At 39.9% G+C, this 11472-nt stretch overlaps 1 protein-coding gene across 1 annotated transcript; it reads right to left on the bottom strand.

The window, feature by feature from the left end:
* Positions 1–401: 401 nt before the first annotated feature.
* Positions 402–5723, bottom strand: LOC141790975 (uncharacterized). The gene is made up of 2 exons (XM_074671149.1): positions 5301–5723; positions 402–2679 (listed from the first exon to the last, which is right to left on the bottom strand). The coding sequence occupies exons 1-2, from the start codon at positions 5467–5469 to the stop codon at positions 878–880; spliced, it is 1971 nt and encodes a 656-aa protein (XP_074527250.1). The 5' UTR covers positions 5470–5723; the 3' UTR covers positions 402–877.
* Positions 5724–11472: the final 5749 nt, after the last annotated feature.

Genomic DNA, 11472 nt, shown 5'->3' with positions numbered 1-11472 from the left:
GCGACATCAGCGACCATCTTCCTATATTTAGTATTTTTCATAAATTTAAATACAATATACCTAAAACTGACTCCAAACACCTGAAAGTATTAAGTCTTTGAAGGCTAACCTATGTGCTCAGACCTAGGAAGAGGTATATGCAACGTCTGACCCAGATAAGGCCTATAATGCTTTTTTAGGTACTGTACTATATATACATATGTGCCATAATTTTTGCAGCTGCCTTTTAGTTTCCCTCCTTTCTCTGTCTCTCTTTCTCAGCATTTGTTTTTGCACCTTAATGTAAAATGAAGGACTCTCATCTAATGTGAGATGGGACTCTAAAAACCTGACCACCTCTGCAAGGGTACACTAAACTGCTTTATAAATGAAGACGTCCATATGTAGTATTTTTACAGAGGCACAAATTTATTTCAAATATACTTTTCATATTTGTTCAATGACTTTCAATAACACAAGCTTTAAAACTCTCAATACAACTTTACATCATCATATCTTACAATTCTGTAGACAACTTCATAACTGAACACAAAGAGAGTCTGCTTCATTCAAAGCATCTGTTGAGGTCTCCCCCCCAAACTGTGGGTTGACATGTGAAGCTTCAGCTTAAGGAGAAATCTAGAGCCACACTCAAACAGCTGAGTCATACCCTTCAGTTAGAAACAACAATGTGTTGTCAGCCTCACTTTGCAGTTAAAGCTTTCCCACATACAGAGCAACAGAAAGGTTTTTCTTTGGTGTGCAGAAACATATGTGCAGTCCGATTTTCTTTGTGGCTAAATCCTATTCTACATTCAAAGCAGCTGCTAGGTTTTTCTTTGGAGTGGACAACCATATGTGAAATCAGATTTTTTTTGTAGTAAAACCCTCTTTCACATTAAGAGCAGCAGAAAGGTTTTTCTTTCAAGTGGACAAACATATGTCTTGTCAAATTTTTTTTGTGTCTGAACCATTTTCTACATTCAGAGCAAAAGAAATGTTTTTCTTTTGTGTGAACCAACAAATGTGAAGTCAGATTTTGTTTAAAGTTAAACTCTTTGCCACATTCAGAGCAGCAGAAAGGTTTTTTTTTGGAGTGGACGAACATATGTGAAAAAAGATTTGTTTTACGGTTAAATCCTTTTCCACACTGAGAGCAGCAGAAAGGTTTTTTGTTTGTGTGGACAAACAAATGAAAAGTCAGATATTTTTTACAGCTAAATTCCTTTCCACATTCAGAGCAGCAGAAAGGTTTTTCTTTAGTGTGAACTAACATATGTCTTGTCAACAATAATTTTTGGTTAAACCCTTTTCCACACTCAGAGCAGCAGAAATGTTTTTCTTTTGTGTGAACCAACAAATGTGAAGTCAGATTTTGTTTAAAGCTAAATGCTTTCCCACATGTAGAGCAGCAGAAAGGTTTTTCCTTGGAGTGGACAAACATATGTGAAGTAAGAATCGTTTTACGGTGAAATCCTTTTCCACACATAGAGCAGCAGAAAGGTTTTTTGTTTGTGTGGACCAACATATGTGCAGTCAAACTTTGTTTTTTGGTAAATCCTTTTCCACACTCAGGGCATATGAAAGGTTTTTCTTTAATGTGGACCAACATATGTGATGTCAGATACTTTTCACAGCTAAATCCTTTCCCACATGTGGAGCAGCAGAAAGGTTTTTCTTTTGTGTGTACCAACATATGTGCAGTCAAATTTTGATTATGGCTAAATCTTTTTCCACATTTAGAACAGTGAAAAGGTTTTTCTTTTGTGTGGACCAACATATGTGAAGTCAGACTTTCTCTATAGCTGAATCCTTTTTCACATTGAGAGCACCTGAAAGGTTTTTCTTTTGTGTGGACAAATATGTGTCTTTTCAGTTTTACTTTTTCAGAAAATCCTTTTCCACATTGAGAGCAAATGAAGGGTTTTTCTTTTGTGTGAACAAACATATGTCTTGTCAGATTTCCTTTTTTGGTAAATCCTTTTCCACACTGAGAGCAAGAGAAAGATTTTGGTTTGGTATGGACAAGCATGTGTGCAGTCAGACCTCCCTTCTGGCAAAATCCTTTTCCACACTGAGAGCAACAGAAAGGTTTTTCTTTTGTGTGGACAAACATATGTCTGCCTAAATCTGTTCTTCTAGTGAATCTTTTTCCACACACTAAGCAGCTGAAAGGTCTCTCTTCTGTCAGAGAAACCAAATAATTGGTTTTACTTGGCTCAGGACAATTGTTTGACTTTGCAGTCTCTGCTCTATTGTTTGTGGCAGATCCTAATATTTGAAGACAGTCCTCGGTCTCTTTCCAGTCATCTGCTTTATTTTCAGAACCTGATCCAGTTTCTGAGGAGGCTTCAGTCTCGTTTTCGAAAGTCCTTTCTGGATCTGAGCTCCTTGCCGGTGCTGGTCTTCCACAGTCCTCTCCACCAGCTGCTGTTTCCATATGGCCAGTTAGTATCTGATAAAGCAGTGAAGACTCAGGTTCCTCTTCATCATTTTCACTCTTCATATGGACTGAAGGAAACAGGACCTTGGTATCAGCCTCCTCCAGTCCTTGAAGCTGCTCTCTCCTCTGACCGATCCACACTTCCTCCTGTTCCTCGTTGAAGAGTGGGGATTCATTCTCCTCCTGGTCTGGATAGGGGCTCCTCTCCTGCTGCTCAGGGGGAAGCTCCTCTTTCTTCACCATTACCAGCTGAACATCTGCAGGACACAGTGAACAAATATTAATGAGATATTAGATCAATTTCCTTATGGATCATCTGAAAGAAAAAACTCAGGATCTTTATTTTCAGCACTGCTGCTGAACTGTAAGGACAATCTCACTGGACAACTGATTCCAGGATCCTCCTGCTTGTTGAGACACTGGGCCTCATTCACAAACAGTGCCTATGCTCAAATTTCTGCTGAGCATCTGTCTGCATAACATCCAGGAGAGTTATTGGACTTCCATGGCTGATGTGGAGGAGTCGAATGAAAGATAAAGATTGTTTTGGGTTGGGCCCACTCAGCAGTTTTCGTCATCTCTGCAGTGTTCCACATGTCCTAATCTGATGGCCCATTACAGCCCAGCTGAGCTGACAACTTCTCCAAGTTCCAGCAGAAAGACACAGACTAACTTGGGGTTTTAGAGCTCCAGGTGAACTCTAGATGTCACGCTCAAGGGTCGCATAGGTCTGTGGGGTCAAGTCTAGTGCGGTATTATTTGCCGACAGCATGTAATCCTCCCCTCCATGCCAAATGAGTGACAGACAGTTGAAGCCGAAAAAAAGATAGTGAGCAAAAAAAAAGTGATCAAAAAAGAAGAACATCATAAAAATTACAAACTATTAGAATGCAAAAATGTATACAAATGAAATAATATAAAACATTTGATGTCTGTGTCAGATGTCAGAGAAAATAGCCTTTGAATTTGGTACTGTCTGTCCCTGTTAGCGTCTATCTCCTCGTCACCATCGATTAAAGTTTGTGTCTCACTGAGGGAGAGGAGACAACTTTCTACTGTATCTAATGTCCTTAGTGGTCACATAGAGCTCATACAACCCCACTTCAAAAAAACGGAACTATCCCTTTAAAGTCATTGTTCTGGCTCCATACAGATGGATTTGTTGACACTTGAGAGACGAAAAGTGTGAGCCACAAAGCCTTCACTGGACAACGCTGTTTTAAAAACTTTAAAACAGAGCAGCAGCTGTTTTCACACATTTTTGTCACTACAAAGACTTTCATGTTCCTCCTAACGGCAGGTTACACAGTCTTGGGCCATGTCCACATGTAGCCGGGTATTTAGGAAAACCATAGACTGTATAAAACATGGACGTAGTCTCGCCGACGTCACCCATCTGTTCCTGAAACAAAAAATGAAGCACATCGACTATAGCGGCCATATTGGTAGTGGCAGGGGCTTAGCCGACAGATAGGGCGCCTGACGTCACGTGACCCTGATCTGTGACTCTGATTGGGCGAGCTTGCATTCTTAATATCATCTAAACGGCCGAGTTTGAAAAAAAAATCACCCCTCTGTACAGTGTGTGCCGTTAGTGACATTAGCGACTCAGACAGGAGATGTTTTTTGAACCAGGCTGTAAATAGGTTAATTTCTGCTTTGAAAATGGCTTTTTTGGCTTGGAGTGTATGTGACTCCTGGTACTTCTGGAGCCAGCCTCAAGCAAACACTCGAGAAACAGCAGATTTTAGCACTTCCGCACTGTCTCATATTCTGAGACTGGAGGTTGCCGCTTGAGGAAAACGCATTTATTTTTGTGCGTTTACGTCTGTCGTCCGCATGAAGCCGCAATTTTACGTGATCGAAAACTATGTTTTCTAAAAACTCCAGCCTAAGTAAAGATTTTGGAAAACTCTGGTTTCATAGATTTGTGTCGACGCCAGTAAACTGAGTTTTTGGTTCTTAAACGTCACAGCTGAATGACGGGCACTCATTCTGGTTGGCTAACATGGGTTTTACGCATAGACTATAAAACATGGACGTAGTCTCGCCAACGTCACCTGTCGGTTTCTAAAAACGCACATTGACTATAGGCCGTTTTGGTGGTGGCAAGGGCTTCGCCTATAGTCATAGGGCGCCGGCCGTCACGTGACCCTCAGCTGTGCCTCTTATTGGGGGAGCTTACGATCCCCTGAACGGCCGCGTTAGAAAAAAATTCACCCCCGTACAGTGTGTGCCGTTAGTGAAATTAGCAACTCGGACAGGTGACGTTTTTTGAACCGGGCTTCAAAATAGCTTTTTTTCTGGCTTGCTGTGTATGTGGCTGTTACTTCCGCTGCTTCCAGAGCCAGCCTTAAGCGAACACTACAGAAACAGCAGATTTTAGCACTTCCGCATTGTCTCATATTCTCAGACCGGAGGTTGCCGCTTGGTTTTACGTCTGGAAAATACTGCCCATTATGGGTTTGGCATGCCTCGAGCCGCACTCACCGGCGGATTTACCCGCTGCGTGTGAACGGAAGTATTAAAAAAAATTTTAAAAAAAACGAACGGGGAGGGGGGGACTCGTTTTTGAAAATAGCCGGCCACGTGTGGACATGGCATGAGTCATCAAGTGTCACTGTATCAACATGAAGCACGCAGCACCAGCGACCTACAGCCCTGTTTCCCTTTACTGACAAGGGCTCCATCAACTCAGCGCCATTTGATCAAGAAAATAATGTCCTCAACATTTTACCAACCGTTTGTATCTTGAGTTTGTGGCTGATGCAAAGCGGATGTGGTTTCTACATGAATTAAATCACATCCTACTTCTATGAACCTTAGCTACTGGCTCGATTCCCCTGAAACATTATTACACACATGTTCAGAAACCAACCTGCTCTGTGCAGCTTTATCTCAGGGATTAAAACCACATCCAGTATTTCTCTTTGTCGCTGGAGCTCCTCTTCGTATCCAGATACTGTTCTTCTTTCTCCCAGGTCTCTGATGACCGCAGCGAGCAGCCGCCGCTCGAACAAATCTTTAAGGTCCTGAAATCTGGACATCTCCTCACATCCAGCTGTCAGATAAGAGAAATGAAACTAGGCTAAACATCGATGTATTTCTCTGAGGTGGGTTTCAGACATCCTGGTCTCACGAAAGGACGTGAACTGAGCACGAGCCCTTAACACTAAATCCCGTGCCAGAGTAACGTAAGCGTTCAAAGTTCCGTGTCCCCACCACAACAAAGAGCAGTAGAAATGGCTGACGGAAAGCGATGTTGCGTTCGTAGACGTCTCACTCAAATGAACGAATCATCTTGGTGAACAAACTAAACCGAGTCACTTACCAAAAAGATCCGTTCATTTCCCAACTCTCACTGCACTCTCCTCTCCTCTCTCCAGTCTTATGTCTGTCTGTCTGTCTCTCCCTGCCCCCTCCCCCCCTTTAATGTTAACAGTGCGTAATGACTCAACCTAAAGAATAGAGTCAGTCGGGAGTCCCGTGTCGCTCGATCCCACCCTTCCTCTCCTTTGGTGTGGACCATATATGGAGCTAAAACGATGGATGTGTCTCAAAGCTCCAAACTTTCATCCTTTCTTCCTCCATTTGCGCCCTAGTCCCTCCAACCAGTGATGCATGGGAGATATGGGAGGAAATGAAAAGAGGAGAGTCGGAGATCCGTTCAAAAGCAACGAGATGTCCTTTCCACCGTTTCAGTAATGAGGGCATCAGTTAAAGTTTTTCTCAGTTGCTTTGGGTCATTTCCCAGATCAGGATTGAAATTGCCTAAACTGGGCTACTTGTTTAATCTTCACATCATTGCGTCACTTGTGCACATGCTTTGGGACACCCATGCAAACGATTATGCTCAGTTCTCTGCTGTTTCTGTCTTTCAGATCAACCAATGATCAACCAGTTTTCTGAAATAGCTCAAAGCTGCATCTCAGGAACCATCTATTGGTAAGTATGTATGTGTACTTTCCTCTGTACAGACAGTGGCAACACATTTTTTGTATAAGGACGATAAAGACGTATTAATAATGTGCTTAATAAAGACGTACTCTCCTGCGGGGAGAGTTTTTTTTATGACCCCTCATCTGAGCCACAACACATGAAAAACAAATGTACATTTAAAAAATACAAAGTGGATACTTTGAAAACAATTAAAATGTAAAAAAAAAAAAAAAAAAAAAAAAAAAGAGGCTAAATGTCCAATAGTTAGCAAAATAATAATAATCAAAAAATGTTAAGGGTTCTTCTTCATCTGTGAAGGAGAGTTCAGCATTTTTAGGCTCTGCTTTTAGAAGGTGGATCTGAGCTTTTTCTCTGGTTTGCTGCAGTTTGCTCAGCTTGATTTGTTCCTCTACCAGGAGTAGCTGCACTGGAAAATTACTGAGAGTTAGCCTGACCCAAACAATCTTTATCTCTCTTCTGGATCCTCCACGTCGACCTTGGTAGGCTGATAACGCTCCTGGATGGTATGCAGACAAAGATGCTCCCTGTTGGAATTCAGTTGACAACATGTTCAGCTCCCACACTCTCTCCTTTTAGTCTTCCCCATCTTTCAGCGCCACCATTCCACCTCGGCTGAAACCTCCATCCACCAAAAAGCGCAAAGCTCCCCCCACCCCCTGAGAATCATCATGTCTGTGTGTCTGACTGATACGTGCTGGGTCCAGGCTGTAACACTATCAGAAATGTTCTTACCCAGGAAAAGTCAGGGCCTTTTGGAAGCCAAGAAGTTTTTCGAATCTCTGTGATGAATAGAAGAAAACAGAGGACTCTGATGAATAAAAGGAGAAACATATGTGGATACATAAACTCATCAAATTTGGTATCTATTTCCTTTGAGTCATAGCTTGTTCCCATAAAAATGGGATGAGGCCCCAAAGACACTGAACGCGGCTTTATTCAACGTCAGGTCCTTAGCAGGCAAAACATTTTTAATGAATGATTTTATTACTGAGCACAAACTTGATTCGATGTTTTTAACTGAAACTTGGTTGAGTGAAAGTAACAGTACAGCTGTTCTTATGGAGTCAACCCCTTCAGACTTCAGTTTTATTTGTGAAGCCAGGGCTCACAGGAGAGGAGGTGGAGCTGCAGTTTTATTTAATGACTTCCTCAAATACAAACAGGTATTTTTTGGAGGTTTTGAGTGTTTTCATGCTCTTCAGCTTAAGTACATCTCCTGAGCCATACTCATAAACATGTACAGTCCACCTAAGTATTGTGTAAGCTTTTGTGATGATCTAAGTGAACTGTTGTCTTCAATATGTGTTGAATTTGATGATGTTATTATTGTTGGAGATTTTAAAGTCCATGTTGACAACCTCCAGGACAGAGGGACCGAAAGAACTCTGTTTACATCTGGACAGCTTTGGACTGACTCAGTATGTGACGGAGCCCACACACAATAAGGGCCACACTCTGGACTGACTTATCTCCAAGTGTCCGAACATTTTCAAGGTTGTTGTGACTGATGTTGCTCTGTCTGATAATTCCGGTGTTTTCTTTGAGAGCACTATCTCAGAGCATACAAAAGATCTGGATGGAGCACAGCTGCCCAGCTAAGAAATGGAACGAGAGAGCATTGAAAAGCTGGGCGCAGGTGGTGAAAAACAAACCTCCAAATTCATTATGAGATTTTCAAAGACAGAATTGAAATTTATGATTCACTACTGAGGCGTGCTGGAAAATCTTTTCCCCTAACATTATCACCAAAAACCACAACACCACATGTGCCTTGCTTACTGTTGTTGAAAGGCTAAACAACCCTCCTGTGGCAGTAGCCCCTGAACTTCATTCCATTAAGGCCTGCAACAAATATGCATCTTCTTTTTTTTTTTTACAAAATAATAATGATAATAATAATAATTATTATAATAATTATTATAATATTAATATTAATATTAATATTAATATTAATATTAATATTAATACTAATACTACTAATAATAATAATAATAATAATAATAACAATAGAAAAACAGTCAGTTCCTCAATATCAGTTTAGAAATCTAAGATGAGCCCGCTTAGAGCCAAACCAAACACCATGGAACGATCCTATTCCATAAACCACAGAAACCTAGAGGACATTATACATCACTTGAATCCTTCCTCCTGCTGCCTGAATATCCTTTATTCATATTTTAGAACAGGGGTCTGCAACCTTTAGTTTCATAGGAGACATTTTGACTCAGCTCAACTGAATTGAAGTCGTTAAGAAGACAAAATCTACTTTATCAATCAATAAAGACTATGAAGTGTATAAAATTCTATGCATAGAAAAAATCCAGTTAATAATTATCTAAATGAGAAGTTTTTTTTTAAATTAATGAAATTGTAAATGTGAAGTACTAGTCTTTGATTATATATATATATATATATATATATATATATATATATATATATATATATATATATATATATATATATATATTTATTTTATATTTTTTATTTATATTTATATATAATATATAAATATATATATGTGTGTGTGTATGCATATGTATGTGTGTGTGTACTTTTTAACCCCCCCCCCCCCCCCCCCCCCCAAAAAAAAAAAAAAAAGAAAGAAAGTAAATTCAATAAATTTCAAATTCAAAAATTTGAAAGTCCCAAAAAGATTAATTTTTTTTGAATGTCTGATATCAAGGAAAATAATAATCATAATAAAAGAATTTTAAAACTGAAAAATGTTGAAATTAAAATTGTCAATTTTAAAAACAAATGGAAATGTAATTATTTTTAAAAATTTAAAATAATTACAAATTCAAAATAGTTAAAGCAAAAAAAATGTCAATACTATTTTTTAAACCTCCAGGTATTCACCGTAAAGGAGTCAAAGAGCCGCAGGTTTTGGGCCCCTTGTTTTAGCACATGAATTCTTCATATAATGCTCTCCTGTTTACTAATCAGCTCACAAAAGAAGGTCATACTCCAAGAAGTAAAAGAGACAGTTTAGGCTGTCAATTCACGGACGTCCTGAACGATTACCTTTGGCACTTAGTTCCATTTGGATCATAAATTTAAAGATGCTGTCAGGAGGATCTGCTCTAATTGCACTCCCTCGCCACCTTGTGGTCCCTGGGGTCTTCGCACACGGTCAGAAACTACCTTTCACAAGGCGTGTGTTTGGTTTGGAATTAAATATAGATTCAATCAAAAGAAAAATTCTTTGTTCAAGACAACCTTTTAGTGGATACAATGTGCGGAGGTAAGGTTATCAGTGCAGTTACGTAATGCTATGGTTTGAAACGTGACATCAAGCAAATGTTGTAGTAGTCGGCTATATGTTAGCGACATCGTCAGCCCGGTGCGCCGATGTATTTCTAGGCTAATGTGACAACAAGTAAACGCTGTCAGTTTGTAAGAAGTTTAGTAGCTGTTTATATTTAGCTCAGCTGACAGCCTGGTACCTTAAGATGTGTCTGTAATGTGTAACGTTAGTGAACCCTGGTTATGTCCTGCCAGTCTTCTACCAAGCAGAGCGAACGTAACCTCACTCTTTATTTTATTGATAGACTCTAAAGTTTGAACAGACCACTGCAGAATAACTGCTGACTGTGGGTTGGAATGAACATTATCACAAACAACTTAGCCTCGGTGATAAAGAGTGACACAGCCAGGGCTAAAAGCTAATTAGCCTTTAGCCCTGGCTCATTAATGTGAGTGTACATCTTGTACCTCGCTGTCAGACTCTCAAACCCATTGGAGCATCATGCAAACAGTGACGGGGTACGACTGGTCGCAGATTTTTCTGCAACACTGGCAACTTTTTTTTTTCTGGCTGAAACACTGTGTGTGAGCATGAGTACATGCAAAATCCACCCCCCCACTTTTTTTTTTTTAAGATATACAGATTAGAGAAATTAGAATTTGACAGAAATATTTTTTTTAAATGATCCAAAATTTGTTTTAACACTTGTGACTTTATACAGCAATATATCTGCAAAGTTGGACGTGACATCACTCTGGCAGCAACAGCTCGTCAAATCATTTTGACTGTCTGCTACAGACAACACAATAAAACATCCCCTGTTTAAGAAGAAGTTAATACTTTGAGTAGATTTTGAGAAGAGTACTTTGTACTTTTACTTAAATATTGTTTTATCACCACGACTTTCACTTGTAATTGAGTACAATTTAATCAATACAACAGTACTTGTACTTGAGTACAGAGTTTTAGTACTCTTTCCCCCTCTGCTTGTCTTAACAATCTACCTAACACTGCTATAGCGTTTGCTTCAGCTAACAATAGCTACACTGATGTCAGACCAGGGAGACACATTCACAGCAAGCAGACTTCACTACAATTGACTGCATTTCATGAATGAGGAGCTGCATCAGCTATGGAAAGTAAATGTTACAGTATCAAGAAGCTACATGCAATAGCTTCTGAATACTGTAACGTTCACATAACGTTCAATTTTCATGGATTAGTTGTCTTGTTACTCACATAATGCAGTAATTTGTAGTGAAGTCAGTTTCCTGTGACTCTGTCACCCCAATCAGACACTGGTTTATCATCACTTTGTTGAAATGTGTTTGATTTGGAAGTGAATAAACAGTCGCTCTGCCTATGACTGCCAGCCAACGTCTAGGGGTACTATGGCAGGAATCAAGTGGTGCCCCATTTCTAAGAGATGTGTTTTCACCTCCTCCCCTCGAAACAGAGGGCGAAAAGGAAGGGGTACCAAACGGGTAAGACAAAGGGGAAGGGGAAAAAGTGACCAGTGGGATTGGTTTTTACTAATTGCTTCTGTCCCCCTAGTTCTGAAGGAGTTGGACGGGGCGGCCTGGTGCACCTGGGCTCGTTGCATACCTAAACATGGACTAGCATTCCCTAGTTGTTGCTGCTATGGTTGTGGGTACATTCCGTAAAAGAACCTTGGTAATCCTCAGTTTCAGTTGTTAGTTGTCATATTTGTCATGGCCAGGTTATGACAATGTACTTCTATACTTATTTGACCTATGTTTTTATTTGACTTTTCTATAGTTCTTTGCCTCGCTTTCTCTCACTCTCTCCCTACAGTTATTTTAATTACAGGCCAAACTTCAAA

This window comes from Halichoeres trimaculatus, unplaced genomic scaffold (genome assembly GCF_033239565.1).
Source record: "Halichoeres trimaculatus isolate MK-OKI-2021-1 unplaced genomic scaffold, fHalTri1.1 fHalTri1_scaffold_1, whole genome shotgun sequence".
In the NCBI taxonomy this organism is placed as follows: Eukaryota; Metazoa; Chordata; class Actinopteri; order Labriformes; family Labridae; genus Halichoeres; species Halichoeres trimaculatus.
The sequence above is the reverse complement of the archived record's forward strand: the minus strand, read 5'-3'. Positions and strand labels throughout refer to the sequence as shown.